Source organism: Mustela lutreola, chromosome 8, assembly GCF_030435805.1.
Source record: "Mustela lutreola isolate mMusLut2 chromosome 8, mMusLut2.pri, whole genome shotgun sequence".
Lineage (NCBI taxonomy): Eukaryota > Metazoa > Chordata > Mammalia > Carnivora > Mustelidae > Mustela > Mustela lutreola.
In genome coordinates this window covers 95432520-95460267 of record NC_081297.1, presented here as the reverse complement: position 1 = coordinate 95460267, position 27748 = coordinate 95432520, and the positions used below count along the sequence as shown (strand labels likewise).

At 42.1% G+C, this 27748-nt stretch overlaps 1 protein-coding gene across 6 annotated transcripts in view; it reads right to left on the bottom strand.

Moving 5' to 3' along the window:
- Positions 1-15598: 15598 nt before the first annotated feature.
- Positions 15599-27748, bottom strand: part of MANSC1 (MANSC domain containing 1) — a 28791-nt gene continuing 16641 nt past the window's right edge. For 5 of the 6 annotated variants that reach the window (XM_059186064.1, XM_059186061.1, XM_059186059.1 and 2 more), the window contains exons 3-4: positions 24361-24501; positions 15599-17031 (exon numbers count right to left, since the gene is read on the bottom strand). In XM_059186064.1, coding sequence (XP_059042047.1) covers positions 16064-17031; positions 24361-24501 — 1109 coding nt within the window. In that variant the 3' untranslated portion in view covers positions 15599-16063. The remainder of the gene's footprint in view (positions 17032-24360; positions 24502-27748) is intronic. The other variant, XM_059186065.1, reaches the window with a different exon arrangement.

Sequence of the window (27748 nt, the reverse complement as noted above, 5' to 3'; positions counted from 1 at the left end):
AACCATGGTTTTCCCATTTTTATCAACAGCCTCTTGAACTGAGGGACCATGTGCACTGGTTCCTTCCCCTCAAATCACTCATATAAGTTCCAGTACCTGGAGCTGGTGCCTGAGTCCCTGCTGCTGAATCTCCTTCTTGCCAATGGCCTCTTTGGCCTTCTTCCCATCACCTGCTGCTGCCTGCCCCACCCCAGTTTGGGCTGACCTTCAGATACTACCGTGACTTGGGTTATAGAAGTCAAAGTCCATCTGTCTTTTCCCTTTAGGTTTATGTTTGGGTTTTGGTATTTTCTTCAAGGCTTACATCCTTAGGCATGCACCTATCTCCACTGGTATACCTGATTTCTGGCCTGTCCTGGCTAGAGTTTAGGAAAGACCTATTTGAAGAAAGAGATGACTTTTCAGACTCCAGACACACTATTAGACATTGAAACAGTGGCTGTGTAAATTTTCATATTTATAAGCACTGTAGCAAATGCTCCTTTTCTAAAAAAAAATGTAAATTGTGGATCCTTATCTTTTTGGGGGGCTGGAAGCTTCAACATTAAAAATATAAATGTGGGGAGCACCTGGGTGGCTTAGTCTGCTAAGGGCCTAACTCTTGATCTCCACTCAGGTCTTGATCTCATGGTTTGCAGTTTGAGCCCCACATTGGGCTCCATTCTGGTTATGGAGCCTACTTAAAAAAAAGTAATAATAAATAACATATAATAATATAATATAATGTAATTAATATATGATGTTTTAAGTGTTTTTAAAAAATGAGTTTTGTGTTTTTTAATTATAAAAATTTTAGTTTTTTATAGACAATATGTGAAATACAGATAAATATAAAGAAACAAAATCACCCTAAATCTGATAACCCAAAGATGGATAATCATCATGAGTGTTTTGGTGTATTTGGTAAATTTTCTTTATACCTTTACACATACAAAAACACACACAGAAGCAAAATGGGGATTATACTTAATATGGTATCATATTTCATATAATATTACCCTGCTAGCATTTCCCCATATCATAAGAATTCTTTCCCTCCCAGTTTTTTGGGGTATAATTGTCAAATAAAGTTATATTTAAAATATGCAACATGATAATTTGATATATACATACATTTTGAAGTCAAATCGAACTGATTAAAAATAAAATTGGGGCGCCTGGGTGCTCAGTAGGTTTAAGCCTCTTCCTTCGGCTCAGGGCATGATCTCAGGGTCCTGGGATCGAGCCCCGCATCGGGCTCTCTGCTCAGTGGGGAGATCGAGCCCCGCATCGGGCTCTCTGCTCAGTGGGGAGATCGAGCCCCGCATCGGGCTCTCTGCTCATTGGGGAGTCTGCTTCCTCCTCTCTCTGCTTGCCTCTCTGCCTACTTGTGATCTCTGTCTGTCAAATACATAAATAAAAAAATCTTTTAAAAATAAAATAAAATGAACACATCCATCATCACACAGTTATCTTTTTTTGTGTGTAAGAATGCTTAAGATCTATTCAGCAAATCTTAAGTATACAGTATTATTAACCATTGTCACTATTCTGTGCACTAGATCCTCAGATCTCGTTCATCTTACTCACACCTGAAAGCTTATACGCTTTGACCAACATCTCCTCCAGGTCCTGGTAACCACTGTTCTACCCTGATTCTACAAATATGATCTTTTCTTTTCCCTTCTCTTCTTTCTTTCTTTTAGATTCTACATATATATGATACTATGGAGTATTTGCCTATCTCTTTCCAATTTATTCCACTTAGCATAATGCCCTCTGTGTTCATCTACATTTTTGTAAATGGCAGGATTTCCTTTTTTAAAAGGTGGGGTAATACTCATTGTAAATGTAGATACACACCACATTTTCTTTTCCATTCATCTGTCAATGGACACTTACGTTATTTCCCTACCTTGGCTATTGTGAATAATGCTGCAATGAATGTGGGGGTGCATATATCTCTTCAAGTTAGTGATTTCATTTCCCTTGAGAACACACCCAGAAGTGGGATTGCTGGATCAAATGGAGGTTCTATTTTTAATTTTTTGAGGAACCTCCATGATGGTTTCCAAAGTCGCTGTACCAGTTTGCATTCCCACCGATGGTGTACAAGGGTTGCTTTTTGCCCCATCTTTGCCAGCATTTGTTATTCCCTGTCTTTTTGATACTAGCCATTCTGACTGCTGTGAGGTGATATCTCATTGTGGTTTTGATATGAATTTCCCTGATGATGAGTGATGATGAGCATCTTTTCACGGGTCTCCTAGTCATCTGGATGTCTTCTTTGGAGTAAAGTCTATTCAGGTCCTTTGCCCATTTTTTAATCATATTATTTGGGTTTGGTTTGGTATGGTTTTTGCTATTGAATTCTAAGAGTTCTCTATGTATTTTGGGTATTAATGCCTTATCAGATATGTGATTGACAATTTTTTTTCCATTCCATAGGTGGCCTTTGCATGTTATTGATAGTTTCCTTGGTTGTGTGGAACATTGTTAGTTTGATGTAGTCCTATCTGTTGCCTGTACTTTGAGTGTCATGCCGAAAAAATCATTGCCAAGACCAGTGCCTATATTTGCTTCTAGGAATTTTAAAGTTTGGGGTATTAGATTTATGTCTTGAATCTATTTTGAGCTGATTTTTGTGTATGCTGTCAAATAATCATCCAACCTCATTTTTAGCATGTAGGTACAGTGTCTTTCCAACACCATTTTTGAAGACTATCCTTTTCCTATCTGTGTATTCTTGGCACCTTTGTCCAAAACAGTTGTCTGTATCCATTAGAATTCTTTGACAATATGCCAGTAACCTTAAGAATATAATATGAATTATGTAACTTAACTTGTTGAGAGACTTGGGTTGGTTATATTGATAAATGTGTTGCAATGAACATACTATATATGAATTTTTATGCATAATTCTATGCTCTAGATTATTGGGACAAAAAGGAATATTACCTAAAGCAGCGATTAACAAATTTTTTATCTTTTATCTTAAGTCTTTATCTTACTTTTAAGTCTTTATCTTACTTTTTTTCATTTTATTTTATTTCTTTTCAGTCTTCCAAAATTCATTGTTTATGCACCACACTCAGTGCTCTATGCAATATGTGCCCTCCATAATACCCATCACCAGGCTCATACAACCCGCACCCCCCTCCCCTCCAAAATCCTCAGTTTGTTTCTCAGAGTCCACAGTCTCTTATGGTTTGTCTCCCCCTCCGATTTCCCCGAACTCACTTCTCTTCTCCATCTCCCAACGTCTTCCATGTTATTCCTTATGCTGCACAAATAAGCGAAACCATACGATAATTGACCCTCTCTGCTTGACTTATTTCACTCAGCATAATCTCTTCCAGTCCCATCCATGTTGGTACAAGAGTTGGGTATTCATCCTTTCTGATGGAGGCATAATACTCCATAGTATATATGGACCACATCTTCTTTATCTATTCATCCATTGAAGGGCATCTTGGTTCTTTCCAAAGTTTGGCGACTGTGGGCATTGCTGCTATGAACATTGGGGTACAGATGACCCTTCTTTTCATTACATCTGTATCTTTGGGGTAAATACCAAGCAGTGCAAATGGAGAGTCATAGGGTAACTTTATTTTTAATTTTTTTTAAAGATTTTATTTATTTATTTGACAGAGAGAGAGATCAGAAGTAGACAGGGAGGCAGGCAGAGAGAGAGGGAGAAGCAGGCTCCCTGCTGAGCAGAGAGCCCAATGCAGGGCTCGATCCCAGGATCCTGAGACCACGACCCAAGTTGAAGGCAGAGACTCAACATACTGAGCCACCCAGGTGACCTATTTTTAATTTTTTGAGGAATCTCCACACCATTTTCCAAAGTGGCTACACCAACAGTATAAGAGGGTTCCCCTTTCTCCACATCTTCTCCAGCACATGTTGTTTACTGTCTTGTTAATTTTGGCCGTTCTAACTGGTATAAGGTAGTATCTCAATGTGGTTTTGATTTGAATCTCCCTGATGGCTAGTGATGATGAACATTTTTTCATGTGTCTGTTAGCCATTTGTATGTCTTCTTTGAAGAAGTGTCTGTTCATGTCTTCTGCCCATTTTTTGACGTGATTATCTGTTTTGTGTGTGTTGAGTTTGAGGAGTTCTTTATAGATCTTGGATATCAACCCTTTGTCTATAGTGTGATTTGCAAATATCTTCTCCCATTCCATGGGTTGCCTCTTTGTTTTGTTGACTGTTTGTTGTGCAGAAACTTTTGATCTTGATGAAGTCCCAAAAGTTCATTTTCGCTTTTGTTTCTTTTGCCTTTGGAGACATCTTGAAAAAAGTTGCCGTGGCCGATATCAAAGAGGTTACTGCCCATGTTCTCCTCTAGGATTCTGATAGATTCCTGCCTTATGTTGAGGTCTTTTATCCATTTCGAGTTTATCTTTGTGTATGATGTAAGACAATGGTCGAGTTTCATACACATAGCTGTCCAATTTTCCCAGCACCATTTATTGAAGAGACAGCCTTTTTCCCACTGTATATTTTTTCCTGCTTTGTTGAAGATTATTTGACCATAGAGTTGAGGGTCCATATCTGAGCTTTCTACTCTGTTCCACTGGTCTATGTGTCTGTTTTTGTACCAGTACCATACTGTCTTGGTGATCACAGCTTTGTAGTAAAGTTTGAAAGCAGGCAACATGATACCCCCAGTTTTGTTTTTCTTTTTCAACATTTCCTCAGCAATTTGGGGTCTCTTCTGGTTCCAAACAAATTTTAGGATTGATTAACAAATTTTTTAGTCTTAGGATCCCTTTACACTCTTCACTATCATTGAAGACCTAAAGAGATTTTGTTTATATTGGTTATAGCAATCAATAGTTACTATATTAGAATTTAAAAATGAAAAATTTCAATAATATTTATTTAAAGTATTTAAAATTTACCTTAAAAATAACAGTAAGGAGCACATTGTATCTGGATAAAGGGTGAAAATTAGTGAGAAGTAGAAATCAAGTATGCAGCTTTCCTCTAGGGCCTTAAAGAAATTCCCAGGTTTCTACTGGTCCTGTCAGAGAGATGGCAAATAGAAAAGCAGAGGCGTGGGAGGCTTAATGGAAGTAGAGATGGGAAAGATGGTGAGTCTGAGGGAGTGTCAGCCAGTCTCCTCACAGAACACATGGGAAGTATTTAAGGTTCTGGTCCACTAGGTGAAACTTTAAAGGCATTATCTTCCTTCTGATACTTTTAGAATGCCTCCTAAAAGACCTGCTTTGTAGAGTTCAAAATACCTGCTTTATAGGGTCCTTGTACCAACATTAAGCCACTTATTTTTTAAGACTTTATTTTATTTTATTTTATTTTATTTTTTAAAGATTTTATTTATTTATTTGACAGAGAGAAATTACAAGTAAGCAGAGAGGCAGGCAGAGAGAGGAGGAAGCAGGCTCCCTGCTGAGCAGAGAGCCCGATGCGGGACTCGATCCCAGGACCCTGAGATCATGACCTGAGCCGAAGGCAGCGGCTTAACCCACTGAGCCACCCAGGCGCCCAAGACTTTATTTTAAAGTACTCTCTACCCCCAACATGGAGCTCATACTCACAACCCTGAGAGCAAGAGTCATATGCTCCACTGACTGAGCCAGACAATTGCCCCGAGTCACTTATTTTTAAAACCTAAGCATGAGATACATTACACAGATAGGAATTCTCAGCCTATTTGTGAGGAAACTGGTAGGTTGTGTCACTGGTCTCAGGCTGGGGTTGGGGGATGGACACAATGGAATCACCATATCTAGAACCCAGTGGTCCTAATTACAAGTCGAGCGGTATGGCCATTGATTCTGGACAGAGAATACTATTAGTTCAGGAGTCTATCTTCGGAATTCACTGGCTCTAAAAGTGATTGAAAGGTGTAAAAAGCACAAGCTACTTGCTAGACTACTAGGCAGGTACCTAGTTGTATCAGTGCGAATTTGTGTATTTAGATCTCTCCCACCTTTCACTTTCCACCTAGAGACAGAATATACAAATAGGCAGTGGCCAAATATATGGCCTGTATGGCAGCAGAACTCTGACCCACAGCCTCTTCTGCAATCATCTGAAGAAGCCAAGCAACTTGGCTTAAAACTCAGGATCCCCACCCCCATTCTAACCAGGACCAACCCGAGAAAGCCAAATATGCTCTCCAACCCCATCACTTCTAGATAGCCCACCCCCGCCTTCCCCATATCCATAAACTCCAGTTGGGGATTACCTGAAGCCTTCCGTCTTTCCCACTCTAGGGTTTAGCTAATCCCCTGCCTGGCTCTTGTACCCACCAAGAGCAAGTGACGGTGGCTGACTCTCTTACTATACCAGACTCGGAATAAAGAGCCTCTGTGCTCATTTGGCGTGTCTTTATTGATTTCCACATCACTGAATGACTAGTGAAGGCTGTCACAAAGCCAAGTTATGAAGAAAGCATCAGTGATTGAACATTCGTAAAGTGCTTTTCAATCATTTTAGGATGCCTTGTAAACACCTTGTGAAACACTGATATCCCCATTCTAGAGCTGAGAATATTGAGAAAGAACCAGGAGATTAAGCTCTGTGCCCAGAGCTGGGATCAGAACATAAACGCCACTGTGTCTAAGGTCTGTTGTTTATCCACTGAGCTCAGGCAGCACTTTGGAATCATTACCATTTTAAAGCATTTTACTCTGGGTTGAGTGAATATTAAGGAGTAGATCACATTTCAGCCTGGCAGACGCGAAAGGCTTGTTTTTAGTTTGTTTTTCTAAGTTTTAGTAGACGACATATGGGCTCCATTAACTTTACTATGTAGCACAATTTCGAAGATAGTTTCTCTTCCAAAATATTTTTCACCGTAATTTAACATTTTCAAGTTCAGCACACACCGTCAACCTCTGATACTTTGTTTTTCTCAGAGTTGTGACCTTTTCCTCTCCTCTAAAGGGGTGGAGGACCAGAGGTCATAAATCCAGCCAGGGATACCCGTTCTGTTATTGCCACTGCGTGGGAGTGGGGAGGATGAGAGTAACTGTGCCTGCGCTGGAAAAAGTCCTCCTAACGTAAGGGCTTTCCATTTTTTTTTTCTTTTCTTAGTTTTAAACATGAAGGAGAGGCAGAGGGAGAAGCAGGCTCCCCGCTGAGCAGGGAGCCCGATGCAGGGTTCAGTTCCAGGAGCCTGGGATCATGACCTGAGCCGAAGGCAGCTGCTTAACCGACTGAGCCACCCAGGCACCCCTCCATTTTTTTTTAAGATAAGTTTTGGGGGTTATCCCAATTCACTCCCCCATCCCCCACCACCAAGTCTTAAGATTGCTGATGATGTTAACTGAAGGTGACATGAAGAAAATCAGGATGTAGAGACTGACTGGAGTATGAGGCCCCCCTAGCAGGCTCAGGCAAACGGGAAGGGATCATCCTTGGTAGCTCATCCTGTCTGCGAAAATGCATTGACCCCTGTTCCTCTCTACCCTGGGGCATGAAAAAAGGAGGAGGTGAGGCAGCAGCTCTGGGCCCATGCACCACTGGACGTGAACACCAGCGTGAACACCCTCGTGGTTTGTTAGGGCTCACTGGCCAAGGCCGATCAATTTAGCACCGAGTGTACTTTCCTTAAATGTAAACCAATGACATCAATTCACTGGCTCATGGTTCATCTGTCCAAGTCCCTGGAATCCTCTCCTTCCCCCACTCTCCCTTCCTCTCTCACTTATAAACGTGTACACTAGCTTCAGATCCTTCTTCCTTCCACATTATCCTTTCAGAGTTCTTCATTTTTTTATGTTTACTATGCATAAGCCTGCCTTGAAAGACCTTCCAATGTATAGGGTCAGGTATGTGTTGTGAGAGCTTGTAAGGTTTTCCTATGGTGGTGCAAGTTCACGGCTTTCAGGGACCGTGAGAACAGGTGAAGGGTCTGAGGAGATGGGCAGCTCCAGCAGAGCCCGCCGGTTCCACAAGTCTCCCATTTCCTGGCGAGCCATGCCACACAAGGCAGAGAGGATTCTGGGTGGGGAACAATGCTCCCAGGGCCTGAGGCGTTGAGGGCGGTGCAGGGGAGGGAGGAGATAAGAACAAGACGGATGGGGGGCACAGGACAGAAGTATGCAAGAGCCCACCACCATTCCAAATTTTTATCATTTTTGTCTGGCTGCCTTTGGGCTTCCCTTCATCCCACAAAAGAAAGGCCCCAAACCTTAGAGTTCAGAAGTCTGCAAGATGTTACAAGTAACAGATGCTTACTGATCACCGATTCAATGCACAGGCCAGCAGGAGCTGTCGCAGCAGAAAAAGCAAGGATGGAGAAGCAGAGGACAAGGTTGGGCAAGCTCTTCAATTCTCTGAACTGTATTTTTCTTATCCTTTAATGGGCTGTAATTAGGATTTGGTGAGAAAAAAAAAATAGGCTTGAGCCTCTAGCCACAGGTGACAAACAATAAATGACACTAACAGATAAAAAAGAAATGTAAAGTGCTAATTTTCCAGGCACTTTTCCATACTGCTGGGAAGACAAATTATCCATATAAAAAGATGAATACAGAAGGTTGCATAGTTGACCCTTGATAAAGACAGTATTTTAATATAATCGCTGAGATAGAATTTAGTCCTTAACAAGTCCTATGTGTCCTTCTTTTCTATTATTTAAATGTAAATGGGTACTTCCCATTGAGAAAAGATGACAAACAAATATGACCAAAGACATTAGAAATTGTATAATGTACAACGAAATTCAGGCTCAAAATTGGACCCTCCCCCTGGGGCACCTGGCAGGCTCAGTGAATAGGGCATGCAACTCTTGATCTCAGGGCTGTAAGTTCGAGTCCTATGTTGGGTAGAGAGATTACTTAAAAGTAAAATATTTTTTAAAAAATTGGACCTTCCCCTCCTAATGTTCTGGGTGAGTGTGATACTAGATGCATTATTTCTATAGGGACTCAGTACAGTATGGTGGAGAGAATATTGAATCTAAAGGTTAGAGTTCTTGGTTTCAGTTTTGACTCTTTTGCTAAGCAATATCTTAATTTGGGAACAGAAAGCTTAGATTCTAGGCCTGAACATGGCTATAGAGGTACTCTAAAAGTTACCTTTGAAATTAACCAAAATAGAGACTCCTGAGTGGCTCAGTTGGTTAAGCCTCTGCCCTCGGCTTAGGTCATGATCCTGGGGTCCTGGGATTGAGCCCTGCATCGGGGTCCCTACTCAGCAAGGAGCCTCCTTCTCTCTCTCCCTCTGCCTGCTGCTCCCCCTGCTTGTGCTCTCTCTCTCTCTCTCTCTGTCTCTCTCTTTCTGACAAATAAATAAAATCATAAAAAGTAAGAAAAAGAATAAAAAATAAAATGAGACAAAAAGGGGCAACTGCGTGGCTCAGTGGGTTAAAGCCTCTACCTTCGGCTCAGGTCATGATCCCAGGTCCTGAGATCGAGCCCCACATCGGGATCTCTGCTCAGCAGGGAGCCTGCTTCCCTTCCTCTCTCTCTGCCTGCCTCTCTGCCTACTTGTGATCTCTGTGTGTCAAATAAATAAATAAAATCTTTTTAAAAAATGAGCCAAAAATATAAGTGCAAAAAGAAAAACAAATTCTGCCAGCTCACCGTCCTACAGGCTGAGTAAACGGTACTACCTCCCTTCTAAAGAGCAAAATAAACAAAACCAAAATGCTTATCCTCAGCACATGGTCTTAGTTAAAATAAAAGTATACACTTCAGTGCTGTATAGACCTGGATTGTATCCCACTCTCCTAAAAAAGGCATGTAAGTGGGGTCTCGACTGGCTTCTCTCTTCATGATGTAGGAGGTGTTGCATGTACAGCTGATCACGTTACCTTCCATCGCTGAAAGGAATGAACTGTAACAAACAGGCTTTAAAGTTCACACGCGATCATTTACCATGTGTCTACTATGCATCAGGCCCACTATGGAGAATGGTGGACTCAGAATAACATTGTTCTCTAATGTATCAGTCCGGTGATGGAATATATAAACTGATACGTTATATGCGAGGGTCTTGCTAATGGTATAAATCAACAGCCGAGCCAGAAATCTGCGAGGAGGAATGCTCTCCTGGGAGACTCTGGGAAGACTGTGGTGGAGATGATGTTTGAGTTGAGTCTTGAGAGGCAAGTGGAACTTTGCCAGGTGAAGAAAGAGAAGGGTATTTATGAGCAGAGGGAATAGAGTGGCTTGGGAAAGTGCCTAGCACATACGAGAAATAGCGAAGAGAGATGTGTAGCTGCAGCCCAGGTTTTGTGGGAGGGAAGGTGGATGGACAGATAGTTTGGGGCAAGAGATGGGGAGCTTTGTTATCCCACACTCAGGGGGGAATCACCCCTGTAGTCAACAGGGGACCACAAAGGTGTAGTGCGTGGTATATTGTATGTGTTGTGCTTTTATCTTCTTTTTATTTTTTATTTTTCACAAGATTTTATTTATTTATTTGTTTAGAGCATGCTCATGAGCCAGTGAGGGGAGAAGGGGCAGAGGAAGAAGGAGAGAGAATCTTAAGCAGGCTCCACACCCAGCATGGCATCTGAGGCAGAGCTTGAACCCATGACCCTGAGATGATGACCTAAGCTCAAATCAATAGTGGGATGCTAGGGGCTCCTGGGTGGCTCAGTGGGTTAAGCCTTTGTCTTAGGCTCAGGTCATGTCTCAGGGTCCTCGATCAAGCCCTGCGTTAGCCCTCTGCTCAGCAGGGAGCCTGCTTCCCTCTCTCTGCCTGCCACTCTGCCTACTTGTGATCTCTCTCTCTGTCAAATAAATAAAATCTTAAAAAAAAAAAAAATAGAAGAGAGTCAAGACACTTAACCGACTGAGCCACACAGGCACCCCAAGATTTTATTTTTAAGTAACCTCTACACCCAGCACGGGACTTGAACTTACAACCTTGAGATCAAGAGACTCCAGCTCCACTTACTCAGCCAGCCAGGCACCCCATGCATGCATGTGTTTGTCATACTTTTAAGGTAACGGGAGGTTGTGCAGAGGGAGTGTGTAACTTGGCAGTAAGGAAAAACAGGTTAGGAGACCAAACAGGAGGTGGTGGGGGGAAGGGCTGACTTTGAGAAGCACTTCTTTTTTTTTTTTTTTTTTCCCCTGAAGTGGGATTCTTTTTTTTTTTTTTTTTTTTTTTTTTTTTTTTTTTTTTTTTAAAGATTTTATTTATTTATTTGACAGAGAGAGACCACAAGTAGGCAGAGAGGCAGGCAGAGAGAGAGAGGAGGAAGCAGGCTCCCTGCTGAGCAGAGAGCCCGATGCGGGACTCGATCCCAGGACCCTGAGATCATGACCTGAGCCGAAGGCAGCGGCGTAACCCACTGAGCCACCCAGGCGCCCTGAAGTGGGATTCTTTATTGGAACTTAATGTTTACATTGACAGACTGCTGGACCCAAATGTTTATAAGATTTTATTTTTTTTTTCAGTGTTCAAAAATTCATTTTTTATGCACCACACCCAGTGCTCCATGCAATACGTGCCCCCCATAATACCCACCACCAGGCTCACCCAAGCCCCCCACTTTCCCTTCAAACCCCTCAGTTTGTCTCTCAGAGTCCACAGTCTCTCATGGTTTGTCCTCCCCTCCGAATTTCCCCAAGTCACTTGAGAAGCATTTCTGAAAGAGAAGAGATAATATGTGGTAAGCACTGGATGTGGAGGCTGAGGGGGAGGCAGAAATAGAGTGTGACTTTGAAGTTGCTCAATACAAGGGAGACTGGGTGGCTGGTGGTACTGTTGACTGAGGTCAACTCAGAACAGGTTGGGTTCTTGACTCCAGTGTGCTCCTGGCTTAAGAATCAACACTGACAGCACCACAGGTGGTCAGTGCCCAAACAAGAAGACAGGATATCAGTGGCTGACAAAGTGCATGAAGCCTACCCTAGAATGAGACAACTGATCTTAATTGCCAGACTTTGGGCTAAAAGTAAAACATAACTTAAAAGTTCTTTAAGGGGAACCAGGGGGGCTCAGTGGGTTAAGTATCCAACTCTTGGTTTCAGCTCAGTTTATGATCTCATGGGTTGTGGGCTTAGGATTCTCCTTTTGCCCCTCTCCTTGCTTGTGTGCATACTCGCCTTCTCAAAATAAATAAATAAATATTTTTTAAAAAGTCTCTTTAAGTAGTTCTGAACAGTTCGGTTCAACACCATTTAAAAGCTGTTTTCTAGGGGTTCCTGGGTGGCTCAGTGGGTTAAGCCTCTGCCTTCAGCTCAGGTCATGATCTCAGGGTCCTGGGATCCAGCCCCACATCAGGCTCTCTGCTGAGCAGGGAACCTGCATCCCCCTCTCTCTCTGCCTCTCTGCCTACTTGTGGTCTCTATCTGTCAAATAAATAAATTAAATCTTTTTTTTAAAAAAAGCTGTTTTTTAAAATGTGTCTCATTTATTGCAAACCTCTTTTTTGGTTACACTGTGTATGATTTCCAGTTAAAAGAATGCAGAGTGAGAATGCTGGAGCCGGATTACCTGGGCAGGTGACCCTAGGCAAGACTTCAACCTCTTGTGCTTCAGTTTCCTTGCTTGCAAAATAAGTTCTTCATGAGGCTGTTACAGGAGTAATTTCATAAATGTAGAAGTGTGCCTGGCACATTGTCAAGTACGTTATAAGTATTTGCTATCATTATTAATAAATAATAGAATTCTCAACTAAAAATGGTATAAATGTTAGAGACTTATCATGGAACAAGATTTTAAGTGGACTGTTCCAGAGCTGGTGCTGTTGCTTGATAACCAAGTTATAAAGGACCAGTCTCTTCCCATATAGCACTTTGCCATACTCAGCTTGTTAGTGATGTCTCCCTTCATGGTGGCAGAAAGGCTGCAATTGCTCCAAGTATCAAGCCCTTACACGACTGGCATTCCAAGTAGGAAAGGAGGGTTGGAAGGAAAAAGGACTTTTTTCCTTGTGCCGCCCTCACTTATTAAGGAGGAGAATTTTTCCTAGAAGCCCCTAGTAGGTTTCCTTTCAGCTAGAACTGGGCCATGGGCCCATGCCTAACTTCAAGAGGGACTGGGAAAAACTCTGACACTTCTAACCTACAACAAATGAGGCAAAAGTGAAACTGGGGCCAGCTGTTGTATGGATAACTGCAGCGCCTTCCACAGCCTTCTAAGTAGTTTCAAGGATGCCTCACTCAGGCAGGGGGTTCTTGAGAAATAAGAGTGTAGAAGTCTTTATTCAGAGTGAGTCAGCCATAGGTTTCACCCTTCAGAGGTCATTAGCTGTTTTAAGAATAGCTTTTGAGGCATAATATTCCATTATATGTATGGACCACATCTTCTTTATCCATTTGTCTGTTGAAGGGTATCTTAGCTCTTTCCATAGTTTGGTGACTGTGGCCATTGCTGCTATAAACATTGGGGTATAGATGGCCCTTCTTTTCACTGCATCTATATCTTTGGGGTAAATACCCAGTAGTGCAATTGCAGGGTCATAGGGAAGCTCTATTTTTAATTTCTTAAGGAGTCTCCACACTGTTTTCCAAAGTGGCTGCACCAACTTGCATTCCCACCAACGGTGTAAGAGGGTTCCCCTTTCTCCACATCCTCTATGGTCCATATATATACAATGGAGTATTATGCCCCCATCAGAAAGGATGAATATCCAACTTTTGTATCAACATGGGCAGGACTGGAGTAGATTATGCTGAGTGAAATAAGTCAGGCAGAGAGGGTCAATTATCACATGGTCTCACTTACCTGTGGAACATAAGGAATAACACAGAGGACATTGGGAGTTGGAGAGAAGTGAGTTGGGGGAAAGTGGAGGTGGAGACAAACCATGAGAGACTGTGGACTCTGAGAAACAAACTGAGGGTTTTGGAGGAGAGTGGGGTAGGGGGTTGGGTGAGCCTGGTAGTGGGTATTGAGGGGGCATGGATCACTGGGTGTGATGCATAAACAATGAATCTTGAAACACTGAAAAAATAAAATAAAGTTTAAATTAAAAAAAAAAAAAAGAATAGCTTTTGAACCCAGGAAAAGTCCCTGTTGGTAAAATATGGAGAGATATTTTTGAGCAGGGCTTCCTTCCTAATATTCAGGTTCCTTCTTAGCTGTCAACTTCTCTTCCCACAAACCAAAGGAGGGGGCTCATAATTCAGTTCACCTTGTCTAAAAGGTTGACCAATCTAGTCACTGTTAAAGTTATTTGCAAGAAAGCATAGGCAGGCTCTCTTCACTGACCCAGCAGCAGGGGGTTATAAGCAGGGAGAGCTGCATGAGAAGAGCTACTCTTTCCTCCTTAGATGCATGTCTTAAATCCAGCTGTTTCCCTACAATGCATATCCCGGACTCTCTACCAGAGTCGGGGCCCAAAGCAACCCTCATCTGGGCGCCTGCTCAAGTCTTTCCCTTGCCAGAAAGAATGCGGTGCAAAAAGGTAGACAGAGAGCTATGAAAGAGCCAGAAGAAAATGTTTCTAAACACCCACAGAAAGCCAGATTCCCACTAACCAATTCTGTTAACAAAGAGAGTAGACATTTTAAAATTCCAAGGCATTTAGTTACTAATCTGATTCTGGCCTACATGTGGATATTCAATAAATACTTGTTAAATTGATTCAAAGTTTTATTTATTCAACCTACTTAAAGCTTATGTAAACCCCTTGGAGATTTGTGTCAAGCTGTTAAGTTGGAAAATATATGAAAAGTAGAATATTCACTAGACCGGCTTTCCTGTTAATGAGCTTTATGAGCTTAGTGTAAACTGGTGTGCGTGTGTGTGTATGTGTGTGTGTGTGTGCACGCGCGCGCAGCAGCAGCAGCAGCAGCAGCAGCAGCAGCAGCAGAAGGAAGATATAAGGAGGAAACAGGAGAAAAGCCTGTTTCTGTCATTTCCCACGTTTGTCTTCATATGATGCTGTACTTACTAACCAGCTACTGCCCTCTAGTGCTCACTGTGTTAAATTCCCTTCTGAATTCCATTTTCATCTAAAAACCCAGGACTCCAGGAAGGGATAATGTCTTGTTTTGCAGATGAGCAAACTGAAGTCCAGAGACTGAGGTGTCCAACTGACCCAGGCGGTTTCCTGGATTCTTAGGTACCTAACTGTAACTCATCCGGCAAACCCTTTTTATTAAATGCCATGCCTCAGACATTTCAATAACTAATCAATAAAAATTACAGCATATTTGTCGTACACCAGAAATTAATATAACACTGTGTGTTAACTCCACTGGAGTTACAAATAAATAAATGTTTAAAATGCACATGAAAATTACAGCAGCATAATCATTTAACAATAAATAATGTTAAGTGTTATCTGTTATTTTCCATGTTATTCCAAATAAAGCCAAAATTGACTGTTGGTGAAATTTCGGTAAGGATTTCTAAATATCGTTGCTATGTTTTAAACTTGTTGAAGTTTAGAAAATTCCTGTATTACTTTTGGGGGCAGGGGGCAGGATATTTAACCAGAATGGACCCAAAGTAGACTTGGCTATTTATCAGAATTGACTTATCACTGTCTCCACATAGGCTAATCTTCTGCTAGAATTCTCCCAAAGGAACTTCTTTGCTCACTGATGGGAAAAGGGGGGGGGGTGTTTGCCATTTTAACTTAGAACACATATTTTCATCATTTAATCATTTTGCTGGTGGGAATAAATTGAAAGTTATCCAGCTGGATGCGTCACTTACAAGAACATTACTGAGTAACAAAAGATTTATTCAAATATTTAATTGGAAGGAAATACATCTGGAATAACTTTTATTGGAATTCATATAAAAAGGAAAGTAAATCCATTAGAATTAATATCATAAACAGTTGGCTTTATCTGGAACCAGAAATGTTAATGAAATGGAGCCCAAAAGTCCTAACCACTTTTCCTTGCAAAAAGCCAGTCATTTTTTAATTTATATGCCAATTACACTTTATTACTTTAGGTTGAGCTTTGTTTTCAGCAAATATTTTAGAGCGAAGTCACTCAAATTACCTAATTAGTTTCCTTTCTCCTCTTGTCTTCAAACACCAAGCAAAAAGAAAGTTGTAGGGGGCATCTACCTTCTTCAGGATGCTTCAGAAATCCTGCTATGACCGGTGAGTCAGCAGGAAGTCACTGGGTTGGGGCTACTAGTAACTACGGGAATTAAGAGACATCTAGTTTCCTTCTTAGATGTCAACATAGATCCCATTGATCAAATAATCCAGTCTCGAATAACGTCTCCTGCGGAGGGATTCTGAGAACATTCTACCCAAAAGGACAAGGCCTATGGTTAGGAACAGAACCCCAAAGAGCAGGGTTCCGATGAGGAGCCATTTTTCAAATGGAAGGCCGTGTTGACTTTCTGGAATACTGTTCAGGGAGGAACCACCGGGTCTGGCCTTCTCATTTTCCTGGGAAGCAGTTTTATTTGGAGCAGAAGAAACCACATCTGACAAAAGCAGCATAGCTGCAGATGAATCCACAGTTGACAGAGAAAGTGTAATGGGGTTACTCTGGGCATCCTCTGTGTTTGAAGTGAGGCTGGAAATTTCTCGAAAGGGCACCGTTTCTGCGGGGCTTTTCCAGTCTATGGGCGCCCCAGAGATGGCGTTTGAAATGGCTGCTGTAGTTATGCTAGCTTTGGGTATAACCACTGCATGGGTCAAAACGGTAGACAAGAGGGTTGTGGGGGGCTGCAACTTGCCCAGGGTTAGGGCTGGAGCTGAGGTGGCCATCTCTGGTTCAGAAGTCACAGAAGGTATCACGGGAACATTGGTGGTAGGGGGCAATGCAGGCTTTGGGGGGGTAGAGGTGATACGCTGAGAAGCAATGGTCATCATCGTAGGGAGCGTTGTCACATGTTCAGGTAGGAGACGAGCTATTTTTTGCTCTGAGGAAAACTGTGAACTCTGTGAATGGCCTTTTTCTTTAGAAACAGGGAACAGTTTACTTGCTTGACCAATCTTGAATAGTTTCTCCGAGTGATCTGAGGATCCAAACTGCTGAGAAAATGCATCTCTCCAGAAACTATCGGTGGGCTTTGAATACCCTGTGGGGGTGGGAGTGATTCCCTGTGAAGACTGGCCATGGATAAGAGAATCTTCTTGGGTTAACGCTGGGCTTGGTGAGTTCGTTCTGGCCAAAGCTGGAAAATCTGAAAAATGTAAAGAAAAATAAAAGGAGACTTAAATATTTCCATGCGAACGCAGGTTAAAAAAAGACAAACATATCAGCTTGTTCAGTAAATCCCCAAACTGTTGAAACTTGACATTTCGTAGAAACTTGCACAAAATGGAAAAATACAAATTGCTAAATCCGAATCTGGTGACACTGCCTCTCTACCAGATGCTGTGGTTTATTTCTAGAGTGATGGGACAGAGGAGAAATGTGTGGAGGAGGACCAGGCAAATTAAGGAAGAGGTGGGAGGAGCAGAACAAAGGAGCTAAGAGGAGCTCGGAGGTTTAGGAATGTGGGGACACATGGGGGTGCTGAGGCCAGGGAAGAGAGCCGGGCCAGGGGGACACCGCAGGAACTGGCAGAGAGAAGTCTCCCTGGGAAACCAGCAATCACCAAGGAGAGACTTCACAGCAAGGGCGGCCGCAGACAAGAACAGTAATAGAGGCCTGGGGCAAAGAGGAGCAGAGGCAGAACCCGGGACATTGGCCTGACACAAGGAGGATTCCTGTGGGCCGGGAGGGATGGTATGGTCTCCTCCCAGGGCAGAGAAGCCAAGGCAGCAGCCGAAGGCTGGTGACATTTTCCAATTAAAAAAAAAAAAAGGTTTTGGCACCACACTCAGGGGAGGAAAGCGATCTGGGAGATTTAATTTTGACTCTCAGATTACCATTTCAGAGCCAATATCTTAAATCGGAGGACAACGGAACCAATATTTGAAATTACGATGGCCACAGGGCTGTGATAAAGAGCAGAAAATCACACAGTTCTGAGGGCTGCTGGGGAGGAACCAGCCTCAGATCCTCCTCAGGGGTAAGAGAAATTTTAGAACTGTGCTCTTAGTCTCACACGCCATTCATCACAGCTCCACCCGGAAAGGCTTTTTGGAGCCATGGGAGCAGGGAATGATCATTTGAATTTCTCTGTGTCACTCTGCTACTTGGCTGGTCATTTCACTTAGATTTGAACTGCGGCAAACACAAGGAAGGAAGAAAAGGAATTTCTTAGCATTCATCAGTTCATTCTTCCCTGTTCGCTTTCCCCTTTTCTTCTTCGATTCCTCCCAATGCCGGTTTCTGAACCAGACCCTACTCTTCTCTCTGCTAACAACCAGATCCAGAGGCAACTTGAGATTTATAATATCTTTGACTGGTCTGTAAGCTTCACACGCCAAAGAGGTCCTTCAAAACTGTCACTTGTCAGGGCGCCTGTTGGTTAAGGTGGCTCAGTTGGTTAAGCGGCTGACTTTTGACTTTGGCTCAGGTTATGATCCCAGGGTCGTGAGACAGAGCCCAACATCAGGCTCTGTGTGGAGACTGCCTGAGAGTCTCTTTCCCTCGCCCTCTGCCCCACCCCCTGCCTGCCCACATAAGCATAAATAAATAAAATCTTAAAAAAGAACTGTTACTTACTTGTCCATCTAGGACAGGGGTCAGCAAATTATGACCCGAGGGCCAAATCTGGCTTGCCACTTCTCTTTGTATGGCTTATGAGCTAAGATCTACATTTTTAAACAGCTGACAAAAATCAAACAGGATACTATTTTGTGACACATGACAATTACATAAAATTCCAATCTCAGTGTCACAAATAAAGTTTTATTGGCATGTAACGGTGCCCATTAGTTTAGACATTGGCTGTGGGTACTCTGTACTACAAAGACATAGGTGAGTAACAACAGATTGTATATGGCCCATAAATCCTAAAACACTGGCCTAGGAAGCCTAAAGTACTTATCCTTTTGCCCTCAAAAGACAACGTTTGTGGACACCTGCTCTAGGATATAGTACTTTAATCCAAAATAGAATTTGGAGGATTGAAATGCCTCTCTCCTCCAACAATGCTGAAGGAAAGAGTTTCTGCTGCAGGATATACCACACTGATAGACACAACAACACTATGAGAGAAACTGCATCTATATTTTTAGGTAGTATCAGATATTTTTTAAAAAAGAACAGGACTCAACATAGTTCATTTCTTTTTTTAAAAAAGATTTTACTTATTTATTTATTTGAGAGAAAGAGAGAGCACGAGCAGGGGGAGCAGCATAGGGAGAGGGAGAAGCAGATAGCAGGAAGCCTAATGTGGGGTTCAATCCCACGGTCACGCCCTAAGACAAAGGCAGAGGTTTAACTGACCGAGCCACCCAGGTGCCCCAACATATCTCATTTTAAAGTTCCAAAAAAAGACTAGTTAACTCAATGCTCTGTGATGTGTAGGAACTCAGAACTTAAACAAAGCCATTGACAAAAAATGACCAAAACAGCTGCTTTCTTTCTCAAGAGTGCAAGCCCATAAAGAAAGCAGGGCTAGGGCTAGTCCCATTTCTTGATAAGATTCATCTATTGGCAAAGATCCTAGAACCACCCAGGGATCCTCAACACCTGCTCTGTTTACCTCACCCACTGATGTTTGCCATCGGGGTGTAGTGGTTTTTCTCGCTCATGCAGAGATGAGCCAGAGGGGACTGAGAAACAGCCCTGGGCCCTCAATCCTTCTTCTGAGTTTCACTCTCAAGGGACTTTACAAACTAAAAACTTGGGGACTGACTATTCCTTGGAAACCAGATGAGCAAACAAACTCCCAATTTATTCTCTCTCTGAATTCCCCCCTTCTAGTCCTTAGTAAATGGGACATACCATGAAGCTGAAAGAAAATTTAATAATGCCAAGTTGCAATGGTTTAATAGCATAGACAGAGTACGCTGTCATCTTTCAAACTTTTGGTCTTTAAATATTAGCCAATCAGTTATAGGAACTAGAGTTCATGAGGAAACAAACCACCAATCAGATATCTATTTAATTTCACTCTAAACAGGAAGCAGATAGTTTATTTTTATGGGGAATCTTAATCCATCAACATGGGCAGATTCGTAAATAGAATTACAAGCTTAATTTGTAAACATCCTGTAGATTAAAAAGTCAACAACACTCTAATGTCCAAGGTTGGTGCCACTTTGCTCTGAGATGTCAATCAACCTGCTCTGGGCTGGTGTCGCCCCCTGGTGGCTTCCACAGGCACTGTTAGATTCCAATTCCAATTTATTACCTTCATACTCTTTCCTGAAAAGGTTTATACTCATGCCAAGTTCCCTTTTCTCTCGTTTCCACTGAAGAGAATCTTTACCACACACTCCCTTTTACACATGCACTACAAAAGCAACAATATTACAAAGTATTATGAAAATTATAAAACAAATTCAACTATAATTTTTGTCATTATGTCCCAACAACTATTAACATGTTTGTATATCTTAAAGTTAAATTTTTTTCAGGTTTTTATCTGAAATTGTGTTTATTTACATACCTTAAACTTATTTTGTTTTAAATTTTACTTATTTATTTGACAAAGAGAGAACACAAGCAGGGGGAACAGCAGAGGGAGAGGGAGAAGCAGGCTCCCCACTAAATAGGAAGCCTGGTGTGGGCTTGATCCCAGGATGCTGGGATCATGACCTAAGCCAAAGGCAGATGCTTAACCGACTGAGCCACACAGGCATCCCCTTCAAACTTATTTTTTAATATCTGCCATCACATTCTTTTAAGTAGATCCATCATATTTTACACCCAACAGTTCTCTGGCAATTGGATATGTATGTTACTTCTATTTTTCACTCTTTAAACTAATTATATAATAAACAGCTTCAAATTAATAGCTTTTTCTTGTTTTGTTGTTGTGTCTTTAGATTATATGGAAGTTGAATTACTGGAGGAAATTACCTATAATTTCTTTAACACTGTGCTTTGGGGTGCCTAGGTGGCTCAGTGGGTTAAAGCCTCTGCCTTAGGCTCAGGTCATGATCCCAGCATCCTGGGATCAAGCCCCAAAACAGGCTCTCTGCTCGGCAGGGAGCCTGCTTCCCTCTCTCTCTCCCTCTGCCTGCCTCTCTGCCTACTTGTGATCTCTGTCTGTCAAACAAATGAATAAAGTCTTAAAAAAAAAAAAAAAACCACTGTGCTTTAATGACAAAATAGAAGACAGACATAAAGAAACACACAGATAATGGAAGAAAGAACAGAATGAAGAGGTAGTGAGAAGGGATAAGAGAGACAGAACATTATGGTCCAGCTTCCATATGATGGGAGTTCCAGAAGGAGAAGAACAAATGTTCCAATTAGTGTCTTGAGCCCCAAACTCTTTGAAAATTAAGACTTGGATATCCATCTCTGGCTTAATACCACTCCTGATTGTCTAATGCAATGGTTGAGGTGGCCAAAGGGAACAGCAAGAAGTATCACCACCACCCCATAAGCCCCAGTTTTTTAGCCAAGGAGATATATATATATATGTATACATATACATATACATACACACACACACACACATACACACACACACACACACACACACACACAGAGGCACGAAGTGAAGGAGCCATACACATCAGGGACAGCCACTCTGGGAAGGGGGCAGGACAAGACACTGTCTGTGTAAAGGAAGGTCTTGAGTGTTTTGAGAAGCCTCATTTGTTCTATGCCTTATGTTTCTAAAGATCATAATTTTATATTGTACATGATTTCATGTTGGTCCGGAGCCGATGACCAAGAAAGAATTCTTGAGACATCTTTGGTGCAAAATGGTGGTTTATTAAAGCACGGGACAGGACCCGTGGGCAGGAAGAGCTGCTGCTGCCCCGGGTTGTGAGGGTAGGCATGTTATATGCCCTGCTGTTGGGGGAAGGTGAGGGGAAGGGAGGTGTCAGTGGAGTTTCATATGCTAAAGAGGGCCTACAAGGTGCCAGGATGTTCCAGGCCTGCCGGAGGCCTTGCCCTTGCTGGGGATCAATGTTGTCTTTAGACCAGCCATTAACATTAAGATCTTTGGGAGACTTTTTGGTGGGGTCTCACAATCCTGCTATCAATCGTCTTTGTTAGTGAGATTTAGGACATTTGTAAGCCAAGGGAGACTCCTGTCTAGCAGGATTGTGAGCTCTGCAAGTTAACTATTTGCTTATTGTTCATGGCAGTCAGGGCTGCCTGAGGGATGCTACACTTATGGAGGGGAAAGGGTGAAGAGGGGGTGCAAGGCGCCAGCTTTTGCTTTGTCCTCAGCCAGCCTCCTGCTCCCTCATCATTACTGTATATACAATGTACCACTTTAACTCTTTGTAAGAATACAGCTCAGTGACACTGAGTATATTCACCTTGTCTGCAACTGTCACCCTCACCCATTTCCAGAACTTTCTTCATCTTGCAAAACTGAAACTTTGTACCTTGTGCAAGTTTTCTTATACTTGGGTTTATATCATTACTTAGGAAGAATTCACAAAAATAATTTGTGATTTACATTCCTGCTTAAAGGAATGTTTGATACATCTGGCTCATTATCCAAAACTCAGACACAGGCTTACCCAGGGGACAAGGCAGAGTCTGTGCCCAGGCCTCCCTGGTAGTTCATTCCCCAAAGTACCTCACACATAATACAGTCAAGAGAGAACCTTTGAGGGGGTGCCTGGGTGGCTCAGCATTTAAGCAGCTGACTCTTGATTTTGGTTCAGGTCATGCTCTCAGGGTCCTGAAATGGAGCCCCATGTTGGGTTCCACACTCAGAACAGCGTCTGCTTGTCTCTCTTCTGCTCCTCCTCTTGTTTTCTCTCTCTCTCTCAAATAAATGAATAAAATCTTAAAAGAGAGAGAGAGAGAGAAAACCCTTGTTTACACTCCCAACCCTAAAACCAGTGTCCTCAAACCTTCCCCAGCTCAGTAGATGGTGCCAACATCCATGTAGACAGTCAAGCTAAGACTCAACTCTAATGCTTCGCTCTTTCCCATTGTCACACCCCAACCCACACCATCAGCAAGTCCTGTCAGCTCTACCTCTGAAATGGGCACATATTTACTTCTCTTTATGTCCTCTGCCACCTCTCTGGTCCACAGTGCCATGGTCTCTCACTTGGATCTTGCCTGCTGCCCCTCCCACCCTGTCTTCCCACTCCCCCTCTTGCTCCTTGTCCATCCCCAGTAGAACAGTCCCAGTGAGTTTTGAGATATCACCTTGAAAACACCATCCTACATTCCGGCTCAAAATCTCCCAATGGCTTCCTGTTGCAGACCTAAAATAAGAACTTCCTCCCCTGGCTTTCAAAGCTTTATGTGATCTCCCTGCTTTTCAGACTTCTTGCATATCTCTCTTTGTATGGTTCACTATGAGTCAGCCAGCTGGGACTGAAGTGTTTGTTCTTCAAACACTCCAAAACTATTCTGCCTTAGGATACTGGAATGGGCCACTTCCTCTGCCTGAAGTTCTTCCCAGATCTCACATCTGACTTCGTCCTGTGCAGATCTCAGTGGAGGGGTTACAGATGGGGTTCACAGATGCTTCCTCTGATCACCTAATCAAGATGGTCCACTCAGTGATCATCTATTACATTGTCTTTGCTCACCCGCATAGCACTTGTGACTCTATTTTTCTTGATTACTTATTTATCATGGTCCTTGTCTCTCTCCTAAAATATAAGTGCTCAAGGTAAGGACCTTGTTTTTCCTTTTTAGTGTTATATTTTTGTGTCCTTAGAGTGGAATAATGTTTGGCACCTGGACAATGCTAAGCAACATTTGTTGTTCATTAAGTAGATGAACAAATAGAATATTATTTATAGCCAAGGGTGTCATGACAAAAACTTTTTCTAAAACTTAAATCAAAGGAAACTTGATACTGAAAGCATCTCATCCTGAAAAACTAACAAGCCAAAATCTCACCAAGACATATCTGAATAATTCTATTATTTGTAGTTGTTTATTTTCTGTATTCTGAACAATATGTTTAATATGGAGACCATATTTCCAATGCCTTGTACAGAATTTGGCCCATGGTGGCTGCTCAGTAAATACTTCTTGAGTGAACTTCCCTCCAGGTCTGGATAATAAAATCCAGTGTGTTGGATTTCAGCCATTGTTATTATGAAATGATCAGAACTTAAAGACAAACATACTGGAATTTTGCACTCACATAGGTCTTAATTAACTCTTTGAAAACAGTCTCTCTGGGCCCTGGAGACCTTATTCCAGTGTTGTTTACATTGTTCTCAAGAGGTGTTTCAAAATGTTGTCATGAAAGGTCTGTGTGCCCTTTATCTCAGGAAGGTAAAAACAAAAGCTACACAACACAAAATATTATCATTTGGAGATCTTTCATTGGAAAAAAGATGTTTGATTTAATAAACTGAACTTTAAATCATGAGAATTTTCCAGTGTGCCTATTTACAACCACTTTTGGCAGTTTCACTTAGACTCTTGTAGAAAATCTTTCACATGAACCACATCCTTAAATAATTCCGATCACCAAGATAGAGAACAATGTTATTCTTACCTCTAATTATCCTGTAACTCATAAGTCCCTTTGCTGGTTTCAGCGGACAAGCTTCCTCGCTGGGACAGAAAAAAAGGTAGCAGTTGGGTTGTCTAGCTGTTTTTCGAGTGTCGAAGATCATCAAGTTACATGCTTTGTCTCCTGCAATGAAAGGCTTCCTAAGCATTATACTGAAACAGGATATTTTGAAGAGCAGGCAATGATTTATTCTGCAATCCAACACAAACACCTTCATTCAGTGTTCACTTGCTGGCTGACCGCTGACTCGTTTCCTCTTCCTTAGTCACATAAAGCAATTTGTAAAGACCTTGGGTTTAAATATCAGAATTAAGGTAATTCTGGCGAAACCAATTTTAAATAGTACGTTTAATTCTTTTTTAAAAAAATAGTACATTTAATTCTTTAGATAAGACTTCCATTTGCTAAAATATCCATTGAAACATCCACAGAAATACTGACTTCCCAATCTTTACACAACCCACAACTGAGTTGGGACTTCAAATCAGAAATGGATCTAACCTGTCTACGGCCATACCACCCTGAACGCGCCCGATCTCGTCTGATCTCAGAAGCTAAGCAGGGTCGGGCCTGGTTAGTACTTGGATGGGAGAAATGGATCTAACCTAATGATTTCTTGTATCTCTTATATCCTGAAGGCAGGCACCTATCTCAGACACCTCTGAAGCCATGAGTCCGGCTTTCTTGGGTAGAATTACTAAAGTCAGCCTCAATCTCTCATGCTTCCTTCCACAAAGAATCTGAGTAGCATATGAAATACAGAGCCTATTTTTTTTACTTTTACCAGTATCATCCTTCTTTTGATTTTTTTTTTTCTTTACATTTCTACTCTTCCTTATTTCTGCTTTTCTATTTTCCTTCCTTTCCAGCTTTTCACCCTTAGCTTTTATTTCTGGCTTCTTTTTCTCTTCTTCTGCCCAATAGAACTTATTCTTTCTATTCATCATGGCCTAGAGTTGGCTTTGGCCTCAATCTAGTACAGTCTCACTTCTTGGCCTATGATCCCTGAGGGATCAGTATACCCCTGGTCAGGATGAAGGTTAAGAAGCATGTAGGCAGGCGCCTGGGTGACTCAGTGGGTTAAGCTGCTGCCTTCGGCTCAGGTCATGATCTCAGGGTCCTGAGATAGAGTCCTGCATCGGGCTCTCCACTCAGCGGGGAGTCTGCTTCCTCCTCTCTCTCTCTCTGCCTGCCTCTCTGCCTACTTGTGATCTCTCTCTGTCAAATAAATAAATAAAATCTTTAAAAAAAAAAAAAGAAGCATGTAGGCTAATTATTAAAAATGCATGCTCTTTCTCACCATACACACAAATGCATACGCACACACATAACCATGTGTTAACTAACCTTGTTCTGGTAATCATTTTGTAATACATACATGCATCAAATCATCACACTCTGTATCTTTAGTTGACACAATGTTACATGCCCAATATATCTCAGTAAAGTTGGAAAAGCAGAAACCCTGCGTAACCTAGCCATCAGCACCACGTCTTCAAATCAGACAATGGTTAGGATCAACCTTGACTTCCACATTTGGAAATAAGACTCAGTGAGCTTCTGTGGGGGATCTGATCATGTCCACTCTCCATTACCCAGGCAATAAGAGATATACTTTAGCTTTTCCTTTCTCAGTAATGGGATAATTCTGCAATACCATTTTTTGGGGGCCACATAGGTAAAGGGGAAGGTCCATAAGCCCCCCAAGTTGTATGCAAAATCTTATGTCCTTTGTCCTTACGAGCATTTTTCCAGAGTCTGTGGCTACCAGCAAATTGTCAAAGTGCTTTTTTGAATCCTAAGCAGCTAAAGACCATTGCTCAATAAATGAGGAAAAGGGGCGCCTGGGTGGCTCAGAGGGTTGAGCCTCTGCCTTCGGCTCAGGTCATGATCTCAGGGTCCTGGGATCAAGCCCCGCATTGGGCTCTCTGCTCAGCGGGGAGCCTGCTTCTCCCTCTCTCTGCCTACTTGTGATTTCTGTCAAATAAATAAATTAATTAAATAAATGAGGAAAAAGCCTAAAATCCGTTAAATGTGACCCACAATTACCTCTGCTTACAGTAAAGCAGTAACAGTAAATTTCCTTGTACAATAAGGCAGCAAACCCGCATTTCTTACTAAACACCCCCTATGGAACTGAAAAGCAACGCAAGGTTTCCTGTGTTCCAGCAGACACCCACCCGCAGTCCTGTTTGCAGATGATTTTCTATTTCATATAAGTGTTGACAGCATGTAAAGAAAAACTGGAAATTTAAATTAAATCTCTGTATTTTCCATAAATTGGTCTATAAAGCATGTTCAAAGGCACACTGCCGAGTTTAAGAAGACCACTGAAGGGTTTTTTGTTGTTTTTTTTTTTTTTGTTCTCCTGACATCAAATATGTGGTATTGTTTCCACACGAATTCTCCAATTCTCTGACACCAACTGAGTATCTTATAATTCAATTCAATTCTTACACTAACTACCTGGAGTTACCATCAGACTCCATAGGTTTAAGGGTTCAGTCCCATAAGACTGTCCTCACTTAGATGCCAGTAAAAAGTATCAGGTCCTTTGGCGGGGGGTGGGGAGGGGTGGGGGCGCGTGGGTGGCTCAGTTGGTTAAGGGTCTGACTTAGGCTCAGGTCACAACCTTGGAGTCCTACGATTGAGCTCTATGTGGGCTTCCCACTCAGCGAGGAATCTGTTTTTCCCTCTTCTTCTGTCCCTCCCCTGGCTTGTGCATGCTCTCTCTCTCTCTCTAATAATAATAATAATAATAATAATAATAATAATAATAAAAATAAAAAGTATCAGGTCCGAGGTTACTCACATTTCTGCCCCGTGTGGCTATAAATTCAGGTTCTCACCACATGCAACCTCGGAATTGATAATTTGTTAGAACTACTCACAGAACACGGGAAAAAGCTACACTTACTATGACAGTTTATCAAAAAGACAGAAATGAACAGCTAGATGAAGGGTACAAAGGGCAAGGTCCAGAAGGGTCTGGACTGCAGGAGCTTCTGTCCCGGGAGGCTGGAGGTACCACCCTTCCAGATACATGGATGTATTTGACAACTTGGAAGCTGCCTAAAACTATGGTTTCAGGATTTTTATGGAGATTTCAATACGTGAATTCATTGATGACTGAATTCAATTACGTGGGTTCTTTGGTGACTGAATTCAATCTCCAGCCTCTCTTTTTTTACTTGGTGGGGGCGGTATGGGGCTGAAAGTTCCAAACTTCTAAACAAGGTTTGGTCTCTCTGGTGACTGATACCCATCCTGAAGCTATCTAGGGAGCCACTAAGAGTCACCTCATTAGCACAAACTCAGGTGTGGTTGAAAGGGGCTTAGAATGAAGAACAAAAGAAGCTCCTCTTCAGGA